Genomic DNA, 27489 nt, shown 5'->3' with positions numbered 1-27489 from the left:
CCTTAATGGGATAATACCCTCCTCGCTCTCCTTGACCTTGTTGAGACGATGTTCGGAGAGGAAGACAGAGTTTGTGAATAACACGACAAAACATTGAAAGCGTCGGATTATTCGAGCCTTTATCTGGTTTATTTTGTGTGTGTGCTTTCTGTTTATTCATTAGTTTTGAGCACGAATAAAAAAATGTCAGCTGCGAAGATGACTTTGCCTTGCATTCGAATGTGAATAACTTCATGTTTGAACTGTCCTTTTCCTTATACCCAGAGTAAACGAAACTCGTACTACCATGATTATCTTGCAGTGCTAGTCACATCGTACTGATGATGTGTTATACATGTATATATATCAGTTCATGAGCGATTGCCTCACATTCATGTTCAATGTCAGATATTTCCTTGTTTTCACTTTTCTCCTTGGGTATACGTCTACATGTTATAATCGTGTATCCACTATCTTACTTTTTATCATCTCATCTCTCGTAAGGACACTGTTAGGCTCAATGCTTTTGCTCGGTATATTTCGATTATTACGTCATAGGAACATAATATATATGAACGGTAGATTACACGTATTAGATCAACCTGAGTTCTAACACGTCTTATAGCATGGCTGATTAGATAGTTACTATACTTCTGGCGTTTCCATGTCGAGATTCTTGAGTTTGTTCATGGACACTCACGTCAACGTAAAGTACAGGTACATGTTCAAGAATTTCAGATCCAAACTGAACTGAACTTTGCTTAGGCCCTAATAGCAATGGGTGGGGGGGGTTGGATGGTGCATATGGAGAGGGACAATAAAGGAGGGAGGGGTCTTCTTGCTTGTTAAATTTTTTGTGAGGAGAAAATTTATAGGAGTAGTGGCTCTCCATTTCTTCAGTTGAATATCCACTTCTCATTCACTCCTCCGTTAATGTGAGGAGGAAAAGGCGGTTGAGACGTCTGCAATGAGTTTTTTTTTTTTTAAAGATATATAATTAACATTTCTCATCACGTACCTTTAGTGTCAGTTCCAGCAAGTCCACGTAAGTGTAATTCTTTGTATATGCTTATGAACTTTCCGCTTCATTCTCGTTTCACACCCTTATCTAAGCAGAAAGATGGAGCATTGGAACTGCTTAACCAGCGGGACTGTTCGGGCTGTACACCGATGCACTACGCCACACAACAGGGCAACATCAAGTCTGTTCAAGGCCTTATCGACCTCGGTGCCACCGTTAACCTAAAGAATAAAGAAAAACAATCACCTCTTCATTTCGCAGCCAGGTATTGCATGACGTAAGGCACACCTATCCTTTCCATACTTCCGAAATCTAACAGCCCCCCCCTCCCCATCCCCACCCTCCCACACTGTTCTGGTAGGGAGTTGTTTTTTATCGTAGGATGGGAAGTGATGATTCGAGTTATATGAACAGGAATGAAAAGAGTCGCAAAAACTTCGTTACTTGTAGCTATGACCATGGACCTATAGGTCCATGCTATGACTAAGCTAATTAGCATTTCAATACTGACATCGAATTGGCCTCAAAACATTTACCAAACCAAATATATTTCCTAATACATATAATGAGATACTGGTGTCTTATCATATATACAATATGCATAATTTGCCTATTAAACGGAATATGTTACTTGCCATCATAGTACGATGAAAATCAATTCTCATCCAGTCATGCCATTCGAGTGCACGAACTTAGTAACACCGTAACGAAGACGTGATATTATCTGCCAATGTAACAAGTGGAAAACGTAGTTCATTTTTTATTAATTTTCTTGACACACACAAAACAACATAATTTTCGTTTAAAAGTAAAAAAAAAAAGAAACGATATCACCTTTCAACTTTTCACATAATGAGATTGATCCGTTTGACTAATCATGTCTCCGTTACGGATTAAACCCCCATCCCCTCCCCCCTCCCCCGCCTGCCTGCACTCCGCATAGTCAAGAAGTGGTCAACCCGCTATGCAAATGAAAGTGCTCCATCGTAATAACACGTGATCCATTCATTGGCTGTCACCTGACACGACTGGATGTATGTGACAGGAAGCCCGGCTTGCTATTGGCTGATTATTGTGTTGAGGTACTTCAGGTAGATCAAGGAAAGGTTTGTTTCTTATTTATTTCATTACGTAATTACTGTAGACTTACTATAAATATATTGTGATATAAGCAATAACACAGAAAAGAAAATTATCGTGTTACTGCTTTCTTCGTACATTACAAAAAGTAACATTATCCAAAAATGCTCTACGACTCACGTTACAGATGGATTAATATAATGAGGATTGAAAAGAAGCATTAACGTTGGTTCACAATGCTTAATCCCGCAAGTGCAACTTTTGCTAAATGTACAGGATAGTTGATAATTTGCTTGTCAATAAATCACGATAATAACAATAAATACTAGTAAGTCATATGGCATGTTCAATTCTTCCTTTTGTAAAGTGAATTTTAAACGCGCTATGGCACATCCAGTGTGTGACGCCATGCATTCAATCTATTTATCACTTGCGTGTGTGTCATGTAACACACAGGTGTGTCATAGGACTCACATGGGTTTTTTAATATGACATATTACTCGTGTGGCATTTGACTTGATCAAGTGTCGCTGGTAATATATAGGATTTCACATTCTAATCGAATATATCATGGCATGTTATTTCAGTTCATATTCTTATTTTTTGTTTCGTTCAATAATCAAGTTTTCTTTAGCTCTTTCGCTATCCCAGAAATCAACCTCGGTTTATTATATGTCTACTTGTAGTCCTAATGAATGAATCCCGTAACTTTGAAAATCAATTCCCTATTTTTTTTGGAAGGAAAGATTAGATTTAGTGTGCAGTGTATTCTCTTTAATATGTAAGTGAAAACTTCATGCATGAAATATTTTTTTTATTGCAATACCTCCCAAAAGTTGCATTAAAAACCCCTTTTCCATCGCACCCTGCACAAATTACAAAAAAGTAGATTAAAATGTAGAGTTTTTATATTTGGAGACAATATCATAGCATACAAACAATTTTCTGAGCACGAAATTCACGATGATGGGTAGTTGATGGAAAAGAAATTTATCACTTTTGGGTTTCCCGTGAAGGCTGTTCAAGAAAGGGTGGCATTGTGTGAAATTCAACTCCACCATAAGTAGATTTAACATTCGTTATGCAAAAAATATCAGTATTCATAGTGCATGGAATAGTGTACAGCCTAATATAAAGGTAGTGTTTTTATTATATTGCTTTTTTTAGATAATCTGTTTAAGTTAGTTTATAGAGCTAGAGAATCGTGAATGTAATCACTGCAAGTAAAGAACAATTTCTGAAGATATCCCAAATTATCAGTTTAACTTAATTGGATAAACTGATAGTACTGTGACCTCACATACTAGATATTAAACAATTTATACATCTCAGTTAATTGATATGTTTGATGGACGTTCATATTACTATGATTTTGCCGATATTAAAAACAACACTCTAAATTCCAAGGATTTGAAATAAATCCAGATCGGCTGTGAATAGTGACCATTCGAACTTTGAATTTATGCCAAATCTTAAGGATTAACTTTTAAATCTCAAAAGATTGAAATTCAAATCTTTTAGATTTATATTTAAATCAACAAGGTTTATATTTATCTAAATCTAATATTCTGCTGGTCATTATTCGCTGCCGATCTGGATTTATCTTAAATCCTTGGAATTTAGAGTGAAGTTAACCTTGAAGCAGACCTCGATCCCCTTAAGGGATTTCCCTTTTATTACAAAGTAATTAGCTATAATGCTAATAATGGTTTGTGTTTAGTCTGTGAACTTCTTTTGTACAACGGGATTTTTGTCACATCTCTGTTCATGAATCATGCTTCACTCTTTAGGTATGGTCGTCTGAATCCGTGTAAACGTGTAAACCTCTCAGTTCATAACCCGTGCATGCTTTAACTTTATAGGTATGGTCGTCTGAATTCATGTAAAAGACTACTCGATAGTGCGATAGGACCTCATATCTTGAACGAGAGCGACGGTGCAGGTCGGACAGCACTCCACATCGCATCGTGGAGCGGTCATGTTAAACTTGTACAACTCTTACTTAGTAAAGGAGCATTATTGCATAGGTAATAACATATTTCCTTCTTTCATTTGATCATCACTTCACCTTTATTATAAATAGTTTTAACTGAGCACAAACACACTGTATAAATTGATTGATTCACTCGAAGAGATGTGATTTTTTTTTGCACTAGTATTTAGAGTGAGACCAGGGCCCCGTCTTACAAAGAGTTACGATTGATCCAACCAATCGTAACTCTATGGAAATCCATCAGTGTCATAATTTTTTCTACAGGAAATGTGCAAAATGTCCTTTGTAAACAAAGAAGGTCACATCAAATTGTCAAGAAATCAGTGAATTTATGGATATACATTATATCTGGAAAATCTTTTGAACAAACATGCATTTTTACATATTGACTTTGCTGGCTTTCCATAGTTGCGATTGATGGGATCAATCGTAACTCTTTGTAAGACGGGGCCCAGATAATACAACTCTGAACCATCTTTTGCTCCGTATCTTGGCAGGAATCGCGATCAGATTTTTTTTGGTCATTGGGTCTCACCCTCTGCAATGCCGATTTAAGCATTTGAATTTGTTACAAAATAACAGACATGAAGGATAATAATACGTAATTAAGCGATATATCACGGGCTTATAAGTCTATTATGCAATCTTACGAAAGGTTGGTCAAAATGTCTTGGTTAATATTTTTCCGACCGAGAAAATTTGTGAAAATCTCAACCAAATTGTTGATTAAAATTTTTCAGGAATTTGAATGATTTTGAGTAATCTTATCTTTCGAACACACATTAACCAAGAGAATGGTCAGTTTAACCAATTTTCCTTTAGAGTGTAATCACTGCAACTGTTCTGCAAAGATTGTGGATGTAAAAACACACTGACTATAATCATGAGTAATATATTAGTATAGTTTTATTCGCTTGCAATTAAATTTGTGTCTTATTACACAATTATCATGAACATACCATGTAAAAAAAGAAAGAATAGTTATACATGTAGTAATAAAATGTCACATCAAGTTGATGTATTTATTCCTCACAGAGATCACGAAGGGAGGACACCTCTTCACTTAGCTGCCGTAGAGGGCTACATCAATACAATGAAAGGTTTATTAGCTACACATCCTCATCTTATGAATCAAACAGACGATGAAGGGGTAATTACTTTACTCTGCAATCACTTTTTTTTATATGAAACCTCTTATAATTATCTCCTATCTCATACCTTTATGAGAAATCTACATAACATAATTAATTGAAGTCAACTTTTAATACTAATCATCATGCTCATCATAATCATCATCACCGTTACGCCACCATCATCATCATCGCCATCACCATCACAATAACTCCACCATTGTCATTAATATCAGCATGATCATCATCATCATCACTATCATTACATGTATGCCTTCGATCATTATTATCGTTGTCAATAGCCCTTCTTCACAAAGAGAAACCGAAAATTCTTTGTCAAAATTGGTGAATCAAATCAGCAGTTTCGTTCTTGACTTTGTACAAACATCATTTTGCCATTTTCGGCAGCTGCGAACTTATATAAAACTGCAGTTCCGGTTCACCAATTTTCGACTAAGACCTCCCATTTGTTCTTTGTCATTTGATGGCCATCCATTTTTTGCGTTCTTGGACCCCCCCCCCCCCCCCCGATATCACGGAGCGAAAACTACCTATAGAAATATGTCATTCAATGCGACTATTCTTTACAGAACACTGCCTTGCACTTGGCGGCTCGGGCTGGCCAGGCTGCCGTTGTCACATTCCTACTCGACAGTCAAGCCGCATTGTTACGTAATAATTCGGACCAGAGCTGCATGGAAGTGGCTATCGAGTGCAGAAACAAAGACGTCGCCATGGCCTTTGTCATGAACGAAAGGTAAATCAGTTCTTCGTAAACATTTTGTTTTAGAATTTAATCGAGAATTTTGGACTATTTTGACGGTCACACTGTCGAAACACAAATAGCAGGCACACGATTGGGAAACTGGTATGATAATCAGAATAAAACTCACCAACAAATCTGTCTGTATTGGACACGCGGGCACGGCCAATGGCTAAATTCACACAAGGAAACCCGATTTCGAACCGACTGGAGATACGCTATTCAAAATTACGTAATGGTTTTGATCTGTCTGGATCGGTTTCATTGTTGTGACCTTAGAATGAAGGGTCACAGAACCTGGGAGGGAGGGGTGGGGGCGTGCACCAGACTCACCTTTTTCAACAGATCTTTACAAAAAAGGCCACATAAGTGGCATGATTTGATGATTTCATATTGATTTTTAATTCCTACAGGGTCACCCCTTTCACTTGCGGCTCAGACCTGTACATTTAAAGCCATTAATAAAATGCTCCTGTTACACAGTAAAAAAAAAAACATTATACAACGCTGTTTACTATATGAACCTTACGGTAATTGTTTAAACCGTTTAAACAACTGTTTAAATCTTAAGCAACAAAGTTTAATTTTCAACATCTAATTTTCAATAAATTAAACATGATTGTTTAAACGGTTAAACAAATACTGTAAGGTTCATATAGTAAACAGCGTTGTATAAAATCTTTAACAGCGTTTTTACTGTGTAATAAGTGTATGCACTTAGATGTCGGCATTCTCATTTGACTTGTGCTCTGGCCCAGGCTCTCAAAACGAGACCTCGTGCTTAAAAAGTACACATTTCACCGTTAAAGATGCTGTCAACCGCCCAGTAAAGACTGATACCCCTTTCATAAACCCAATTATGCGGATAATATCCGCATAATTTGGTCGTTAAATCGGAGCGGGACCAGAGTTATCCGCATTATTTCGATGCTGCAATTGTCTGCATAATAGCGGCATCTTGACCAGATTTTGACTTTATGAACGCATTTCCAAAGTAATGCGGATAAGTGCCATGGTGCGGTCACAAGGTCACCCTTTTCCAACACAACCCCATCGGAGGGGGTGTGTGCATTTGCCATGACACTTATCCGCCTTTTTCAGGTCGGGCGCTCGTAAAAAACAGTGCGGATTATTTTCGGAGTTTGTGAATGCAATTTTAGTGAATCATACGCGTTACTCTTAGGCGGATAATTGGAGGATGGGTTTATGAAAGGGGTATAAGATGTTATGATCAATAGTCGTTATGTATTACTATGTCTATGCATGATTCACCCATCCTGACAATCTCTTCATAAAATCTCACTCACAGAGGATCCTTTGAAATTGTTAGTATACCTCCGTGGCGGTTGGGTATTAGGATTGTTCAAATATGCATTACACGGGGTCAGGAAAAATCCATCCCTCCAGTGTTGCTTCTGCGTCTTTATATTTTTGCATGAGCAGGGGAGGCGTTTGGATATCTTGATGAGGGGAGAGGGTAGTCTGCTGGGCAAACCCTTCACTCGAGTAAAGGGTCTGAATTGCAGCCTACTCGTGTCTTGTGTACTGAAGGCCCTCTCGCTGAATTGCAACAGCAAGTTTTGTATGTGCTACATGTAGTCTTTGCGTGGAGACACACTTGTTGATGAAGGTTTCAATCAGGGTCTGTGCCTGCAGACTAGGGAGAGTGAGGGGGAGGGGGGGGGCTGGGGCGACCTATTATGTGATATCATGCGAAAAGTTGCAGTAATTAGACCTCTTCTTTATTACGCTCTGTCCTTCTTCGTTTCCTTAACCTCTTCTAGAAAAATCACACGATCACTCATTTCCCTCTCGCCTCGGCGCCCGTCCTGTATATGGGTTCATATTTCAATTGTTTTATTCTGAATTCATTGGTTTCAAATACTTTTTAAACGTTTTTCCCCTCTCTACATATAGGTGGCATGAAGCGATGGACGATTGTGGGGAGAGAAAGGCACCTCATATGCTCGGCCTTATCGAACAGTTACCAGAAGTGGCTTATGTGAGTTTGTATGTTTCTTGATCTATCATCATTCTGTTTTCGACATTCAATCCAGATACATTGCTCCGAACAAAAAAAATATAAATAACCACACAATAGGAGTTCGATTTTGTCTTTCGTCTATTGCCAACTTGTCCATCAACGTTTCGTCTAACAACCATTTGGTCCAATAACCATTTGGTCCAATCATCACTTCGTCTAATCACCTGATCGACTATGACCATTTTAGTCTCGTAACCAGTTGGTCTAATATCCATTTTATCATTCATTTCGCATCTTTACACTGAGTCCAATTAGACGAATTGGACCAACTTAATAGACGAAATTGTGAGTGGACGAAATGACAAGTAGACCATGTGGATAGTGGACGAACTGATATTAGACCAAATGATAGTAGACGAGTTGGTAATGGTAAGAATTGGCATTAGACCAATTGAAAATAAACCGGTTTATTAACGTCTGACCATTTCGTTTCTATTTCAAATCACCAGACTGTTTTAGAAAGGTGTCAAACGGAGAAGAAAGCCGACGAAGAAGACCCAAGAAGTCGGGTAAGTGTTTTTTTTTCTTAATGATTTTTTTAAAAAAATCGGCAAATCTGCAATTTGTATGTTATAATCTTCAAATGATAATTGATTGTCCAATATGATATCTTAATTTTTATAATTAGTGTTAATCTTTGAAATGATAAAGCCTATTCTTTTCCGAATCCATTTGCTCATTCTTCTATTTTACACATTTATTTAAACATATATTTATTCATCTTTATATTTTGGTAGAAATTGTATTACTCAAAATATCATATTTAAAAGTCATATTTAAGTGCAAGAAACAATTCCCCGCTTATGGATAGACACGATGCTTTGCCATGTGCAAAGTTGCCTAAATAACTATGGTAACATGAATTGTAAAAAAAAAACCACACACCCTTCCAACGTTTCTTTTTTATTAAGAAACATGATTAATCGTGTATACAATGTAACTTTTATTTGGTCAAACACGTCATATTTGCTAATCACGTTAAACGTCGCCCACTACATTTTATTGTATTTATGTATTTTTTAACAGACTTCTTAAAACAGGACGTAATGATTGGGATGGAAATTTAAAAAATCAGTCATATTATCTAATATATATTTTCATTTTTTTATTCTTTTAATCACTTACCGTTTTGCGATCCGTTTGGATAAATACACACCTCAAAGCCGGTAGGCCTATATGAATGATGAATCATTTTTGTTTAATTACATTTTATTGCTGTTGCCATTGCCTACTTGCACATCTTTGTATGCAGTTGTTTGACCCTATCTCGGTTTACTACTGCATTAAACAATAATTCTTGTTTTGTTTTCTTCTCCTTTAGAAAGTATAAACGATATTGTAGATCGAACAGATTGAGGAATTGAGTTTTTAATGGTTATTACCTGACACTTTTTTGCGGAATTTTCGTGGATTTCCAGCTTGTATTATGTTCATCTTTAACGTATCTTTCTCGAAGAAGCATTAGCAGAATTCAAATATTATTTTTTTTTGTCTGCTTTATCTTCCATTAATCATATCTTAAGTGTTGATATTTTCTATTCACATTTAAACTTTTGTTTTTTGAAGTGGGATTTTATTTACATCTTATTACGCTTATTTTTCATATAATGACGCATCATTTCTTTCGAGTAGACTTTTAATTGCCAAGCTTTCACACTTTCTGTAGCTCACTGACATGTCTTGCTTTGATATAATATTATCTACAACTCAAATAATAATACTATTTTATCATGCATTTTTTATGAAACCTTACTCTGGGATCCTGGATTTCCAAATAGTTACTCTCAAATTGCATGCGCAATTCGAACTAAATTGTAAAATTATAACCATTTCACAATAATAATTATTTTCTTAAGTTATTTGTTAGCCATGTCACTGCCACACCGGTGAAACCGCCCCTAGACCAACCAATAGCTATTCTAACGACAAAAGATCGGATGGTTTGGAGTCGGTTTCATTGATGTGATTGTAGTATCAGATTTTGATTTGCGACGCAACATCTGTGACCATGGTGACGCGATAATCTTGCAAAAAAATAAAATATTGTTACGCGCATTCGTAAGGCAAGGAGTAACCGTTATCGTATTCATGCGCGAGCGGATAACGGTTAAAAAAGAAAGAAAACAATCACAGAAAATGCGGAGCAGTTCTAAAGATGATCAGAGAGCTTTCTTTAATCCATAATCATTTTAAATGCATGTCTGGATGATGGTTTTCAGAGGTTTCTACAGATTTCTTGCTTTCTACTCACTGCCAATTTTAATGAATTCAGGAAACGACAATGACAGCTAATCACGTCGTGCTCATGATTTTCTTCTCGGCGATAAGCTCTTTCTTGCTATTATTTTGCTGTTTGCATCAATATGTTTTTTTCATTGCTCTTCTGATGGCCAATCATGAAAAATGTTTTTCAAATGTAATGCACTGTTGAACTTTCTTTTCTCAGCGGAATTACGACTTTACCTATCTCCGATGTACAAAGGATAAGCAATCAAAGTTTCTCAATAGTGAAGAAGGATTTGTTCCCCTTCTGGTGTTAAATGTAAGTACGAAATGAAAGAGACTGACAGGGAGATAAATAGAGAAGAAGGGGGAGAGAAAGAGAGAGAGAGTTAAGTGATTATAAACCTCATGAGTGTTACGTCAGAAAGCGCCCTCCCCTAGAGGATATAGGAATAAGTGTAAATGGCCGCAAAGGTCTTAGCCTCTAAGATGGCGGCGCATTGAAGTCAATGCATTTTTATAAGCTTATAAGCTCTGTAACATAGAACAGATGTGATGTAATCACATTTTGAAACAAAATCCAGTTATTTGAAAGGCGTCTAAAAAGTATGTAACAGCATATGAATAAATGCAAAAGAACACAGGAATTCCGAAATCCAAACTATCAAAAACGAGCTCTGAATTGTAAATATTAATTAGTAAGGGGATGAAATATTCACCACGAACAAAATGATAAGCAGTGTCTTATTGTAGCGTTATTCTTTGATTCCTCGCCTGACATTCATATAATTATGTGATGTAACCTCAATGTTTTTATTATGAATTTTTATGTTACAGACAATGGTGAAGTTCAACAGAATCAACTTGTTATCCCACCCAGTGTGTGTTAATTATCTTGCAATGAAATGGTGAGTGCAATTTTTTTTCAAATTAATTTTGTTTATTTTTTCATTCATCTGTTTTCGGAGGGGGGGGGGTTAATCTGGGGAACGATGCTGATTATAAGACCAAGATGCAATCATTTGTAACGAATTAAACCCGACAAAGCCACCTGATATTGATTACACAATACACGCTAGCAGTTTGTTGGTGTTGTTTTTGTTTTTTTGCTTATGAAAAAAAATCCAGATGCTGATGTCCACCCATTCTGCTTTCACGGTCGACTGTATTGTCAAAGAAAACCTTTTTTTTTGGCACAGTGAACCTCCTCATAAAAGATGGGGTTGTGAATGATGTAACAACCTATCAAATTTGTTTGTGACTATATTCACTCTTATAGTTTAGTAATAGAATTGCAAAGAATACTCGTGCATAGTTATAATCAACTTACGTATTCCCTGTTTTCAATTAATTGCAATGAAGTAAATAGATTATTAGATTAAATTTTTATTTCATTTTTTTAGGAATGCCTACGGACGAGCCTGTCACGTGACTAACATCACGATCTACCTAGTCTTTGTTTTCTTCCTAACCTACTTTGTGTGTATTACCGACGTACCTGATAGCTTCCGGGTCGCCAACCGTACATCGTTTGAAAATAGCCCTTCTGTTGAAGAATACCTTCGGTTACCGTACGCAGATGTGAGTATCATCAGCCCGACTGGTACCATTACTCGGGTAGTTACAAAACTCTGGTAGTATCTATACCGGGTAGTACCAAAACTAAGGTAGTATCGTACATCTGGTAGTATCAAAACTCAGAGAGTATTAAAGTCCGGATAGGCCTATATCGAGTAGTGTACTCGATCTATCATCAATCGGATATATATGACGAAACCGTATAAATCGGAAATATGACTTCGCTTAATGCTATAATTTATGATGAAATGATCTAATCGCGTGTACGTCCTTACAGAAGCCAATATAAAAATGGCCTTATCATTTTGGATGGATGGCTATAAAAAACGTACATTAATATTGGAAATAAAAATACACACACACACATACGAGCGCACGAATGCGCACACACAACAATCTTATTAGCACTTTGAATTTATTAGGTTTCTAGAGGGACAATGTGATGATATAAAGACAATTTTAAAGATATCAATAGATAACAATAAATACCCGAACGACTAGATTGCGCTCATTAGTATTTTTCATCAGGTCTCGATGCAACAATAATATTTTGACAAAGGATCATGTTTAGAAGTTGAGTAGCGAACGTTTATTGGACGAATATTTACGGTTTCAGTAAAAAAAAAAAACATTTTCATTGCTGATTCTTCTTCTCCTTCTTCTTATTTAGTTTACCATGTCGACAATTGTTGCTGTATGGGTGATCTGTGGGTTTGCTTCTATGAATATACTAAAGGAAATCGTCCAACTCTTGCAACAGGCAAGTATAACCGGTGTAAGTTTCATTATATGTAAACTCAATGAGAGTCAGGCTGCCTTTTAGACGGCGCTACTTTGGCATGAGTAGACTTTAGCCCATTGCACCCCGCACGAGTGGTTATCTGTACATAGCATGTGATGCCTTGTGCCCGTGAGCTTTTGAGGGTTAAATTCTAGTGCATGGTAAGTATAGTAGTTCCAAGATTGTTATAGGACTTCCTTGCTGCAAAAATAATAAAAAACCTGATAATTACCTTAAAATGCTGATGTTTTGTGAGTCTTGAGTGTTCTCTGCTGAAATCAGGTCAGTACTGTTATCATAGGCCTACATGCTCTTTGTACAAATTTGCGAATTCAAAGTTTACCATTGGATATCTTTATATTCATCATGTTACATACACTGTAATGCTAATTAAACAAGCATAACCAAAGACATATAGACCTTCCACAATCGTAATTTGTTCAAACCCCATAATTCTTCCTCTGTAATACTCTAAAAAAAACATACAATTTTTATTTCTTAATCATGATTTTTTTTTTTTTGGGGGGGGGAGTGAGATGACCAAACACATGTGCGTGAGTTGCTGTCTTTTTCCTAATTATGGAATTATATTCGACTTAATATACGGAATGCCTTCATATCCAGGTTTGTCATTAGATAGTCATAACTTAAAGTGTATTCATTATTGGTAGAGTCACAAAACTTTTATCAGTGGTATAGTTGTAACTATTTCTAGCATAAAATTGTTATAGGAGGGGGGGTGGCACCACGAGTAGCCCACTGCACATAGGAAATGTGTGACGATTAATCAATGCTTGCAATTAAGATACGTCTTGTCATTAAAAAAAAAGTTATTTAAAGTTCCTTCAAAATTACTTCTACAATACGGATAGAATTTGAAACTTTATATATTTATTGGTGTTACCTGGTGCAACAGAGCTTACAGTAAAATCATTCGATTTAGGATAGACCTTGTGCCTCTAATTTCATGGTATAATACTTTATGATAGTCTTTAAAAATACAGGATGGGAAAATTGAGTTTTGAATCAGGCTCTGTCACTTTCATCGCTACGTTAAGTTTGCTTTTGTGTGTGTGTGCCAGTCCACAGTATACATGGAGCTTGCAATATATATTCCCGAATACCGAAGTCATTAATTGCTTGATGCTTAGAGAAGTGTATTAAATCCGTATATCGTCCGAAACCTCAGAACAAGTGGCTATTGACATCGAGTCTCTTCTTTTAAGTCTAGGAAATACATCCCAGTATGAAATAAATCAAACTGAATTCATTAAGGTGACCAAGATTGGAGTCATTCGTAATGCATTCTGCATATAAGGTTTGCTGGAAGCATGCACAATATGCTTAAAATTAATGATATAGGCATGTTGAATACAAAATGTTTGAAAAGTTATAATCAATAACTACCCTCTGATTTTTTTTTCTTCTATTGTCATATTTTTTCCTCTCCCAGAAAGGGAGATACTTCTATGAATTCACCAATCTGCTAGAATGGACGCTCTATGCCACGTCATTAGCCTTCGTTGCCCCCTACCTCGCCGGGGAGAACAAAGATTTCCAGTGGCAGTGTGGTGCAATTGCAGTTTTCATAGCCTGGTTTAACTTTTTACTTTATTTACAAAGGTAAGTGACGTTCTGGTCTGAGTTTTAAAATAATGTGTTTGAATATTTCATGTATTTAGATAATCCAAATCAAATCATTTATTTCCACAATAATCTTTAAAAAAACATTACAAATATTACAAATACGTACAAAATAGGAAACAAACATAATTGAAAAGGAAAGTGAACCGAGTAGGGTATTCAAAAATAATACAAAGAAATTTACATTATTGTGGGGGAGCGAAAGAAAGACAAAATAAGTCTTAAAATCAGGCACCCAAAATAAAATAGACAGATTAGTACTATCAAAATATACATTTCTTAACAATATATAATATGTGAATACGGCTCTCATTCATAAATTTCAAAATAATAGTTAAGAAAATCAACACAATCATAAAAAAAATCAGATAGCGTTACAAATAAAAAAAAAAGAATTAAGATCCAGTGTCTATATTGATCATTTTTCATGTAGTTTATTTGCATATTGGCTTGAGAAACACGAGTAATTATATATCATACAAGAAGGTCCATTACTTATTTATTTACCAATGAATTATTATAGGAAAAGGTAGCTGCAGTGATATATCAAATGGCAGACCTAGCAGACAGGGTGAAATCCCGATACAGAAGAATTAAACAAAATATACATAAAATTGCTCGAAAGTAATCTTTAGTGTACATAACAATTTTCAAATCAATATTTTGATATGAAAACATCTTTTTGACAAGTTCCCTGAAAAGCAGTATTGGCATTTTCATTTTTACTACTACCATGTCTCTTTCATACGCTATGGTATAATGATAATGATAATTGCTTTTAATTTACATCCGATCTTTTTTTTCGTTCACTATTCAACGGGGTGTTTTACAAAGAGTTAAGTGTGACTTTAATAGAGTCGCGCTTAACTTTCCAATTGTGTGCAGTGTGTAACGCAGGTTACACTTCGTAATTCCGAAAGTTCGTAATTCCGAAGGTTCTTTATTCCGAAAGTTCGTAATTCCGAAACACGTAAATTGCCTATACCTCGATGTTCGTTAATCCGAAAACGTAAAAGGGTTCGTTAATCCGAACATTTGTGGCGTTATTCCGAAGGTTCGTTAATCCGAAAACGAAATAAGGTTCGTTGTTCCGAAGGTTCGTTAGTCCGAAAACGAAATAAGGTTCGTTAATCATTTCGTTTTCGGACTAACGAACCTTCGGAATTACGAAACTCATTTCGTTTTCGGATTAACGAACCTTCGGAATTACGAACCTTCGGAAATACGAACCTTCGGAATAACCGAACCTTCGGAATAACGAAGCTTCGAATTACGAATGTATGCGGTAACGCATCACCGCATTTGATCAGATCATGCGCACAAGTCGCGCACTTCCGCTAATCAATCAATCAATCAGATTACGTGTTAAATAACGTGTACTCTTCAGCATTTAAGTATTACTCCAAGTCACTCTTTATTCTTTGTGAAACACCCACAGATTCGATATATTTGGAATCTACGTGGTGATGTTCCTAGAGATTCTTCGTACACTAGTACAGGTTCTATTAGTCTTCTCAATCCTTATAGTTGCATTCGGTCTCACCTTCCATATCCTATTACCAAGAGAGGTAAGTCCGTTGAGGTACCGTGCCAAAAGTCTTGCCGCTTCTATCAGCGGGAATCCCGCCATAAAGGTACTATCACTGGTGGATCGGGGGGGGGGGGCACATCCGGCCCGTGCCCCCCCCCCCTTCTTGACAGACGTAATCAATAATTGTGTTGTAAATATTCCGCTCTAACACATGTGTGCCCCCCCCTTTTTTTTTTTTTGCTTGTCAAATTGTCCGTGGGCGAAATTACCTTTAATTTGGGGTGAAAACCCCCTTTTTTATTGTCGAATTTTCCTCGGGGAAATGTGCCCCCTCCCCTTTGGAAAATCCTCGATCCGCCCCTGGGCACTATCCGTTTATTCATCGCGGCCTCCCTGCATTCCCCCAATGTTTTGTCTGAGAATTGGTAATGAAGGCCGCTTGCGGGATTCCCGCGCAAAATACGCGACTCTGACTCTTGACAAGGTACCTCATACATGTTTACTTCTAATTCACCTAAACGAATTAATAAACAAATTTGCAATACTTTATGTCAGATTTTGATAATTTAATGCATGGAATATTGTTCCCGGCTATTCTTTATATATCAATGTCTCCAATCAGTGTCAATACATTTAACATGATTTCGTTTAAAGAAATAACAGCCTTTGTCGCAGAGATATAGAATCAATATTTTTTTCAATTTCATTATTCTACCCCCTAATATTACAGATATATAATAAATCCTGAATAATAAAAAAGATTGTCCCGTGCTTATCTGTATCTGTTCTTTGTCAAATTTTGCCATTGAGCTATTCCGTACAGTACGGTATAAACGTCCAACACCTTATGATAGTGGGTTCTCACATTTGCAACGGGGGCGGATTCTACAACATAGAGAATCCATTGAAAATACCCGTCAAATCACAATGAAGAGCTGAGAGGTCTTTGTCGAAATTGGTAAACCGGGACAATTTACCGTCGTAGATTTCTGAGCTGACGAAAATTTTAATATGTCGTTCCTCCAAAGTCCCGGACGAAACTATTTTTAACAATAGATTTCTATGTTGGATCCTTCCCCGTTGCAATTGCGAAGTCTCCACTGTTTAATGTTGGACCTTCCGAAGGTGACCTGTTTTCTAGTTAACATGACAAGTAGAAATGCTCTCAAATGATCTTAGCCCGTCCGAGCGATCCATGAAGTGAGATAAATCCCCCAATATATATAATTGAATAAAAATGGGGGTCAAACATAAATAGTTGTTCTTTGGAAATAACCTCTTGAATAATCAATGGTATTTTTATAGGACAACCACGCGCATAACACCCCAGCGATGTCACTGCTACGTGTTTCCACCGCCCTACTCCTCGGCGAACTCGACTTCATCAACTCGTTCGTCGATCCGCTCAACGATGGCGACAACGTCACAATGCCTTACCCAGAACTCACATATTTCTTTCTTATTGGCCTCGTATTACTGATGCCAATCCTACTTATGAATCTATTGGTGGGTACAAATGCTTCTAAGTATATCCATTTCCTTACAAGGCAATTATTAGCATTCACCCATCTGTAAAGCCTGTCATGAAAATAGAGAATTTTAAAAGGAATTTAATTCACAGAGAGAGAAAGAGAGACAGAGGGGGGGGGGGGGGGGTAAAGAGGACAAATTCAATTAGATTCGTATTAATCAATAGTTGTAATTATGACTGTGTTATATACAACTTTTTCTAGAGGGTATCCCTACAGAGCGATTCAAAGTTTTTACCCTAGCTTTAGCTCGAGCTGCCGCTGTATAAGCAGCGGTCAGTACTCAATTATGTTATCGGAGGGTGGGGTTGCTTGGATCCAAAGTAGCATTATAATAATGATTTCAATTGGCCTTGCTCGATCTCCATATCCTAGATTGGTTTGGCTGTCGGTGATATCGCCTCCATGCAACATAATGCCCATCTCAAGCGGCTGGCTATGCAGGTTGAACTTCATACAGACCTGGAACAGAAGCTTCCTGCTCGCATCCTCAAGGCTGGCGAGAGAGACCAATACACAGTATATACACATACCGCCAAGTACTTTATACTCAGGGTAAGGCAAATGTACTGTTTTCTTCATTTATCAAAAAAATTGGAAGGAGGGGGCGGCAAATACCCCCATGCCACTCCCTGTGATACAGATTTACGGACAAAGTCAGTCTTCATTGCCCCAGACCGCAGTGATACATCTCAACGCGGCCGCTATGATATTATAAGAGACTAATACAAGATAAATATATGTGGTTGCGTTTCCGAGTTTTTGGCTTGATTATTTATGATTACGGTAATATATAGCTAAAAACTAAGCATAAAATAATACTCAATATGCTTCAGTTAGTAGGGGGAGTATTCAGTCATCAATTCATATTTGCTTTTCCGGATATGATTTAATTGTACATATTTTTGTTAATATTTCACGTAATGCTTATTTCAGGAAAATACAATGCTAGTTCAGATTTGTTTTCTTTCAGTTTTTTAAATTTATTAATTATCCTACCGCTCTGATTTACACGTATGTTTATATGATCTGGCATATTTTTGCTGAAAACCATTTTTCCTGTCTTTTCAGAATTTTCCAAAGAAACTTATTAGAATTCTTAAATCAACGCAGGTAGAAAACCAATTTGCATGTCCAAGCATTATTATCCTTATTATAATAAATCATCACTCTTATCAGACCAATTCATTGATTCATCCATTATTCCTTCATTATACATCTATTTAGATGACGATTATATTCTGGCACATTAGTTTCTTTATTCATGCTTTATTACTTTACTCTCCTTGTCTGCTATTCTTTATATTATCAATTTATATCAACAGCATGCTTTTCTTCATATCCCCATTTTATTTTGATATTTTGATACGTGACCCGGAAATACAAAATCTGACCCGGATATACAACCTTTCCATCTGATCAGGCCCGCGAGAGAGGGAAATACTTCTTCTATATTAAGATGCTTCAGTACTTCATATATAGGGTGAGAATGTGTTTTGCAGTGGGATGTAATAGATTAGTATTTGAATGTGATTAATTTTTTCATCGGTAACACCCAAGAATACCATTGAATGCATAGGGCGTAATGTGTGTGACGCCCTCTACGTTTTTTGGTTGAAACTTTACTATGAGCAGATCCAAAGGGGGCACTTTTCGTATTCTAATCAAATTATCCGAATCGACCATATGCGATGTACGACAACAAACGGTGTCATGTGCAAATTCGTCCTAGTCAATAATGTGTAAGCCTCTTATTAAATATCCTTGACTAATCTTCCCTTTCTCTTTAGCACTATCCCCCCATGAAAAAAAAACATTGCTTGTATCATACTAACTCAACAATTACTTTTATCACTTCGGTTACTTTGTTCTGAAGCACGTGCCGTTTTTATCACCTGAAGTGCTGCGAATCAGCAAAATAGTTGTGCCACTATGCGAACTCCTAAAGTGTTGGGTTTAGCTTTTTAGTATTTATTTTCAGATTTTGCTGTTACATTGTTTTATACAATAAGCGAGGCAGAAAAGTTCTTATAATTCATTTCATTGGGAGTTTTGTAGCTTGTTACCATGGCTTTAGTAGGCCCACTCCTGATTTGGGAATTATCAAATTTCCTCACTCCGTGGCACTCCGCGATATCCCAACTTCTGAAAGCGTGCCGAGGGATGACAAAATCATTGCCAAACGCAGTTCGTCTGAAATACAATATTCGGCGGCTTGCAGCTGCAGAACCCACCGATATCAACAAGCTGGATAGCGATACAACGCGTTCTTTCAATGCCATTAAAAGAACTCCAAAGAGGTCAAGTGTGTACAAAATTCCAAACTATTTTTTCTCTTGCGTGTGCGCGTGTGTTGTCTTTTAATACTCGTTTGTGTGGTCCCATATACTGTTTATTGTGTCATGGAGTACTTAATACTGCACCTTGGTCTTGCGTGCGGCATCATACAGTGAATTCCATCCGGCTTTTTGATGTCGATGGCAGACCCTGGTTACGAACAATTTTCTATTTGGCTTCTATCCAACTTTCATCAAATCCTGTTTTCGATCTGATGTTGGGGCATTGTTACATGCTGGTTAATATCGGAGTTGCAATAAATAGTAACTTTTTTGCAACGGAACGGAAGGGAAAGAAGCTAAGAACATTCATCTGGGCTTTGGAATTACCTGGTTCGATTCTGAAATGGAATTTTAAATTCTTGCCTTTTTGAGACAGTCTTTCATACTAAATTCCAATCTTAATCTCCTCTGCCAATCTCATTCAAGACTCATCTTATCTAATTTACACACCAATCTTTTTCTCATTTTATTTGGGGTTGTTAATCAACCACAATCAATTAGATACCAATTTCAGGAGAGAAATGTAACTGTTAAACTTGGCTGATGGTGGAAGGCGGAGATGCAGGAGAATGTTAATATCTTTTGCCCTCCAGTAAAAGGGCTTATTCACATTTTAATTTGCATCATCTGCATTCATCATAACATTGCTTGCCATAATCATTAGCATGGAGGTATTAATGAAAGTGTAAATATACACGAGAAGCATGATAACGGAGGACAGGGTTAATACGAACTTGTATTGATTAAGCTGCATTTTAACTGGTGCGATTGCCTGGATAGGAAACTATTTACGGGTGGAATTGTTTTTTTATTAGTGATATGATTATAGTCAAATCAGAAGTAAAAGATCAATATATATATATATGTATAATTTATATATATATATATACATACATACATACATACATATGATCATTTTGAAACCTCTTACAATATAAGGACAATCTAAGATACGTAAGCCTTGATCTTAAATGCAATTTCATTCTGTTTTAGATTATGAACACCTTTATTTACATGCAACTGGATAACATACTCTCATTTAGATTATGGAGATTGATGATTTTTTACTGGTATTTTTTACACTCCCGGTTGGTGGCATATTTATGTACTTCACTACTAATGGAAATAATTGGGCTTCCATTGACAACTTCCATCTAATCCTTAATTTTTATTTAATGTTGAGCGATGTTACCTTGGATAACATTTATTATTTATTATTATTTATTCGGCACTTCAAACATATTTAAGATAATTTACAAAGCAATATCGAACATTACATAAAATGACATAAAAATCATACAGGTACGTGCAATATTTGATAGCAGTTTGTCCAGTGCATCAGTTGGTGGCCAGGGAAGAGGAGAGCAAACTTAATCACTGTGACCTAATGGTCCCTCCGCCCAACCAACCGATGCACTGGATATACTGGTAAAATTTGCATGAAAATAATCGCATCAGAAAATGAATAGGGATTATCAAATTGAAAATGATTGCACTAAATGTAAATGTAGATGTCCAATTTCAACTAAATGTTATATTCAAAGGAGTCTAAGGATAAGGTAATCAGTGTATAGGAAAATAAATGTAGAACTGAAATTTAGGAATATATCATAATAACCAAAATGAAGGTAATTATTAATGCATATACATTTATAACATCTTTATATTGGAACTGAAAGTTGATAATTATGGCACTAAAAATACTGAAAATTAAAGGATGAATATACTGTGTTACAGTCACTAATTAGAGATTATACTTTCAATTTTTTTTTTCATCGAGGTACCGTAGGGGCTTCACCAGGTTGTGTAGATAATACAACCTTTCTTGTTTTGCCAATACTGATAACAAATTGCTGAAAATTTTACTTCACCAACAGTATCTGTACTGGAATGAACACAGTGTAACACACTGTGTTCACAAAGTGAAGCATGTGGAAATATATCAAACGCTTTTGAAATGATCAGATTTAATGGTGTAAAAGGTATTTCACACTGTAGCTACCTCTATGGTGTGGATGTTCACTGTGTGTTGGCATAGCAGACTATGAGAATGTGATTCACACTGTTGAAATGATCAAATGTAATTTTACATAGATTTCACATTGTGTTCCACACTGTGAACACACAGCAGAACACACTGTGGAACACCGTTCTTTCCAGTAGGGATACTAAACCACATAACCATACTTTCACTGGATTAAATAAGTTTGAAGTGCTGGTTTAAAGAGCTTTCACACCCGAACGTTTTTATCCAGTGTGTGTCGATGTGCGTAGGCTATGTCAGGCCGTTTTGGTCATCTCATTTCTTATCATTGTCTTTTGGTAACGAAATAAATTAGTATTTTAATAAGAATCTGAATCTTACATATTTTGTGCTGAGAAAAACATTGAAAACGGAGTGCTTGATAACGAGAAAAAGCAATGGAATTAATGGAGAAAGCAGCATGTCATACATATACAGTATGTCGACATACACTGGATCATTATTTCCCTGGTGGGTGTTTCATAAAAGCTGTTCGTAAAGTTACGCAAGACTTAACGCACGAATTGTGACCTGTCTTGTCCCACACTATCCCTATGTAGCTAAGTTAGCACCTAAGATCATGTTCCAGTCGTGCGTAAAGTTGTGCGTATCTTTACGAACAACTTTATGAAACACCCACTAGGTGTGTATACCCCTTTACATCTGAATTTAAACCATAATTCTCAGAATTTCATAATATTCTGAATAATGTTATTTTTTGTTCAATGTTGTTACTTCTTGAGCTTGTCTCGCCCCTGAATACAGATTTGGAATAAAATCCGAGAAACGGCTGGTATGGAAGGCAACGCGATTGGGTCCAAAATGGGAGGAGATGCGGCGAACGACCCGCAGCTTGTTATTCTACAAAATGAGATGATTAGCCAGAAAAGAAGGTACGTGAGTGCAGTACACAACACACTCTCACACTCACCCTAACACCCACACCATATAACACAGACCACACGCGCACTTTCTCACACTCATACACACACTCAAACGTCTGTTCTGTTATCATGTTGTTTATCTTCTTTTCTTGTATCTTGTAGTGTACTTTAACTAGTGGAAGGCTCCGTTGTATAGTAGCTTTTTTTTTCGACTTAACCGGTCTACCCTCCACCGTTTATTGTACATGAAAAATAAAACTAGTAATACTTAGATTCACCACTCACAATTTCTCACACTCATACACACTCACTCACACACAATACGCGCACTCTATGATACACATAAACACACTCACTACAATTTAGACTCACCGCGCACTCCCTAATAGGAACTCACGTACACTACAAATTGGATTTACCACGCACACTCCCTCATCCTCATACACACACTCGCACTTCTACGCAGACTCATAACGTACAAACACTCACACACATACACACTTACAATACAAATAAGACTCACCACGGACACTCACAATTCTACTCTTGTCTCATCGCGCACACGCCAATGTATCCACCACATGCACATTCGCATTTAGGGACGCACCATTAGATACACAGGTGGGGGGGGGGGGGGGGCTGGAAGTTTGGGTTATGATGCAATTTTTTTTCCTTCTTTGAGCAAAGTTTTTGTTTTCCTTACTCATTTGAGACAATTTTTTTTGGAACTTTTCAGATGATTTGTCAGTGGACCAGTTTTTTTTTTACTCTGATCGTGAGTCTTTTTTTTTTATTTTGCTCATATAGCAAGTCATTTTGGGGGGAAAACTTCTACCCCCTCTGGATATCTAATGGTGCGTCCCTTAGACTCACCACGTATGCTGGATATCCTTACATTAACATGAGTATCCTGTGCACTCACATCCAACGTATACATTGAAGCCCGCACTCTCATCATCTTGATCATAAACACTCACATTTCACCCCGCCCTCAACAACCACGTTCCTGCTGACTTTATACTCCCCACCCCCCCCCCCCCACACACACACCTAACTAATCATACTGACACATTTCTATGCAGTCACTTTCCAGCATTCCATTTTGTAACATAATATAAACCCTATGTTAAGTACCGCATCATTTTAACAAATATTGCTCAGCCAAGACTGACTAAAGAAAAGTATAGTTATGAAAGATTACAGACATATCCCCAAGAAAGCCACTGACAATGGTAAAAGCACATTCAGCTTTTTCTAAGGGCAAAATCTCAACAGAATATTTCCAAAAAAATCCAAGAATTGTTTGACTCTTTCGAATAACGTGAATTCAAGTAAAGTGTGATGTAAACGTCATCCAGCGATTTCATTTCATTCTTACTCCTTCACCGTTCATTTAGAGTTCAGTCTTAATAATCACAATAATAGCAGTCGGATAATCCTTAGTATGTTTTTATATATGTTTGGTTTGCTTTGTATTTTTTTTAAACTGCCATTTGTTTTGTTAATGTCCAGCTTCCATGATGTGTTTTTGTAAAAAGCAGAATTTGATAACAATTATGTTAGCTCTTCGCCGTTGAAGACTACAAAAGATTCTCAAAATCCTTACCCTATGGTGAATATTTTAGAACACAGTAAAATATACATGCTATATCTGCCTTTCTCGTAAATTACATGTTCCTAAAACTTATGAAAAACGTGTTTTTAATATTTGAGAAAATTACATCAGGTACATTTCTTCTATTAAACTATGCATACCCCTGACTATAGCGGCACTTTTGGCTTGAGGTATTACTTGGCTCAGCTATAATTTTCACGAGGTATTTATAGTGTCACTTCAAAACCTCTTGAGTTTGAGCAAACCAATACGAAACATGTTCTTAAATGTATGGTAGGTGTTGAAATCAGTGTGGGTTTGTAATATTCACCTCAATATATTATTTTTTATTCTGACTGGTAGGTCTCAATTTTTGTTCATTTATATGATGAGGGAAAATGAATACCTGATTAACTAAATTGGATGCTCTTCTTGTCTTGTATCTTTTCTGAAAGATTAAATGCAGTTCGAACAAATAAGACGTTTTGAAAATATCTCGTTCTGACAAATTGTTCTCCTTTCATTACTTGGTCATGTAAGGTGCTACGTTTCCAAATCCGTTGAATATTAATTCAATTCTTTCGTGTAATTTTTTTCATTTAGCTGACGAAATATTGATATTATTCTTGATGTCATATCGTATTCTTTGTTGCCTTTTCTCTTTTTATATCTGTGCTGCCATCTGCGACAGACTAATAACTAATTCGGCATCTTCTTTAACTGACGGGTGAGGTATTCAACAAGCAGTAGAGAAATTAGAGAAAAAAGCTTGAGTCCCTATATTAGCCTTTCATTTCCCTAAGTCACCATTTGCAACAGGAGATTCCCCAGCTTAATTTAATTTACAAATAGCCACGCGTTTTTGTTTTTAGTTTTATTCATTTGCAACAATCAAAGCTTAAAAGAGAAATTAACTTTCGGGAAAATATTAGATAGTTAAATCCTTATGAAAATTATTTCGAAAGGGTGGAAATTACGATTTTTGCATCCGAAACATTTGTGAAATAAGAATAAGCTATTTGCCCAATAGTTTTGGTGAAAATAAAAATGAAAGATATACTTAATGTTGTTATATTTAGCATAAAATAAATCAAAATGATATTCCTCTTTTCAATCCGTATCATACCTTTTTTGTACATTATTCCAATGCAAAATAATTTCCCTAATTTCTGCAATGCATGTTATTACCTCACTCTTCGGTTCGCTTAGAATTACAAAAAAAGAAACCAAAACCCAAAGCCCGAATGATAGAGTTGTCGCAAAGAGTGATCTCATTGCCCAATATGTGTGTTAAAACCTGTTCTGTTATTCATGCATGCGTGTACACCTCTTGTCTTTTATAAAATATCAGCTAGCTCTACGTTTGTAGATTTCCACCATTTGCGCATGTCTTCCTTATGTTTTTTTATTCACTTTCAAGCAACACGTTTATTTATTCAATCCTTATTACGCACCACCATGGGCGGAAATCCCAGGGGGGACAGGGGGACGCTTCCCCCTACCAAAAATAGAAGGGGGAACACAATATCAAATGTCCCCCTACTATTTTTTATCTTTTATGATTGAGAAAAATGCATCATTCACAACCGAAATAATACATGTATTTTGGACTAAATGACCTTACATTTTTGGTGAAAACCTTTTCTTTTTATTTTGCTTGTCAAATTTTGTAGCTTTAAATGACCTTACATTTTTGGTGATAACCTTTTTTTTTTGCTTGTCAAAGTTTCCAGCCCCTGCCCCCCCCCCCTACCTTGGGGGACAGATTTCCGCCCATGCGCACCACACTGTTACATTTTGATCTCAATTACAATTGGCATTTTGATAGAATATGTATGAAATCCAAGTGAGGTTATAGATTTGAATCATTGCAAATAAAATATCTGAAGGATTTCAGTTTGCATGTTCTGTGAAATTAAACCTTATAAATTACACATTAATAACGACTAACGAACCTGGTTACTGGAGAACTTTTAATATTGATATCTTTGGCGTTGTCGCATTTTCTCAGATCTTTCCTCAGAAAAACAAAAACAACTTTCATCTATGACTTTTATATTTGTGCATTGGATCGGTCGATCGACACCACAGATAGTGTATACTAAATTTAAATAGATATGCGGTTCACTTAATGTAATGTGTGATAAAACATTTAAGCCAAAATAGATATCATAAGTAGTATTTTGAAGTTTTTCTTGGCCTTTTCGTTCTGTTTTTCGCCATTATTGTTATTGCATTATGCAGGTTGTGCAAATTGTTATGATAAAGCACTTTCCACATCTTCTTTGATTAATTAAAATAATTATTACATGATTAGTGTTCTAGAAAAAAGGGCACCCTAGACGCTTTTGCAAAAAATATATACATCGCTAGCTATAAACGGGTATATAATACCGTTTTGATAGGCATAGATGGTTCTCTCCTTTCCTTCTTTCCTCTGTATTCGTCCGGAAGTGACGTCATTAGTTCATTTTCAGGTTGACCTTAATCTCCCGCAGACTGAAAGAGGTCAAAGAGCAGCTGGACCGCCAATACGACTTGCTACGTCTTATCGTGCAGAAGATGGAGATCCGAAGCGAGGCTGAGGACAGAGACGAAGGCGAGGGTCCCGGTGGAGAGAACGGCAGGTCAGGACAACTTGAATTAGACTGGCTAGCTGAGTACTAGTAAGCACTATCCCATCCATTCATTTCATCCATTTTCACGCTTCTCTTTTGTGTTCATCCACTGTGATTTCCTGATATTCATAGACGTACTACTATTGGATATTTTAAAGAAAATGCAAATTTGGCAAATGATCCATGCTTATGTTAGAATTAGTATTACAAAATACAACAACAAAAACAGCAGAAAAGTGAAGAGGAAAAACATTTCTATTTCCAAAATAATTTTTATTCATGATATCAAATATTCCAATAATCTAATCTAGGTTAATGGAATATTTTGCGTAATTTTAAATTGTTATGCGTAAATGTCTAAACTTTAGATACATATATAGTACTGCTAAAGTCTTGCAGTCATTTGAAAAAACGACCAGTTGTTGGCAAACATGGTCTGGTAGAATCTGAGAACAAGCAAAAACCCCTTGGCTGCGTTCAATATCTTGTGACAACAAAGGATGCTCCAGATGAAGTTCGACCTCATTCATTTAGTCTTTTTGGTGTTAGTAAGGCAAACAGGGCCGTACATAAAATACAATATTATGGCTTTTGATCTGTCTATATCAAATACCGATTCCACCCATGATATCCGGATGTGAATGATATAGATCACAAATAAAGAAATTGATATTTGTGTAATATTTATTTCTTAAGAATAAATATGTAAAGAAAAAGTTCTATAACGGTACACTG

General features: G+C 36.4%; 1 protein-coding gene across 2 annotated transcripts in view; it reads left to right on the top strand.

The window, feature by feature from the left end:
• The window catches only part of LOC135157266 (transient receptor potential cation channel subfamily A member 1-like), a 44183-nt gene that overhangs the window by 10175 nt on the left and 6519 nt on the right, over positions 1 to 27489 (top strand). The window contains exons 9-25 of one of the 2 annotated variants that reach the window (XM_064112278.1): positions 1093 to 1265; positions 3943 to 4107; positions 5109 to 5223; positions 5794 to 5960; positions 7884 to 7968; positions 8460 to 8519; positions 10457 to 10552; positions 11071 to 11141; positions 11637 to 11814; positions 12482 to 12571; positions 14046 to 14215; positions 15675 to 15804; positions 17073 to 17273; positions 17672 to 17851; positions 18720 to 18779; positions 22424 to 22551; positions 26635 to 26802. In XM_064112278.1, the coding sequence (XP_063968348.1) occupies positions 1093 to 1265; positions 3943 to 4107; positions 5109 to 5223; positions 5794 to 5960; positions 7884 to 7968; positions 8460 to 8519; positions 10457 to 10552; positions 11071 to 11141; positions 11637 to 11814; positions 12482 to 12571; positions 14046 to 14215; positions 15675 to 15804; positions 17073 to 17273; positions 17672 to 17851; positions 18720 to 18779; positions 22424 to 22551; positions 26635 to 26802 (2237 nt within the window). The remainder of the gene's footprint in view (positions 1 to 1092; positions 1266 to 3942; positions 4108 to 5108; positions 5224 to 5793; positions 5961 to 7883; positions 7969 to 8459; positions 8520 to 10456; positions 10553 to 11070; positions 11142 to 11636; positions 11815 to 12481; positions 12572 to 14045; positions 14216 to 15674; positions 15805 to 17072; positions 17274 to 17671; positions 17852 to 18719; positions 18780 to 22423; positions 22552 to 26634; positions 26803 to 27489) is intronic. The other variant, XM_064112279.1, reaches the window with a different exon arrangement.

The sequence above is a fragment of the Lytechinus pictus genome, chromosome 17 (assembly GCF_037042905.1).
Source record: "Lytechinus pictus isolate F3 Inbred chromosome 17, Lp3.0, whole genome shotgun sequence".
In the NCBI taxonomy this organism is placed as follows: Eukaryota; Metazoa; Echinodermata; class Echinoidea; order Temnopleuroida; family Toxopneustidae; genus Lytechinus; species Lytechinus pictus.
This window is presented reverse-complemented; position numbering and strand designations above follow the sequence as displayed.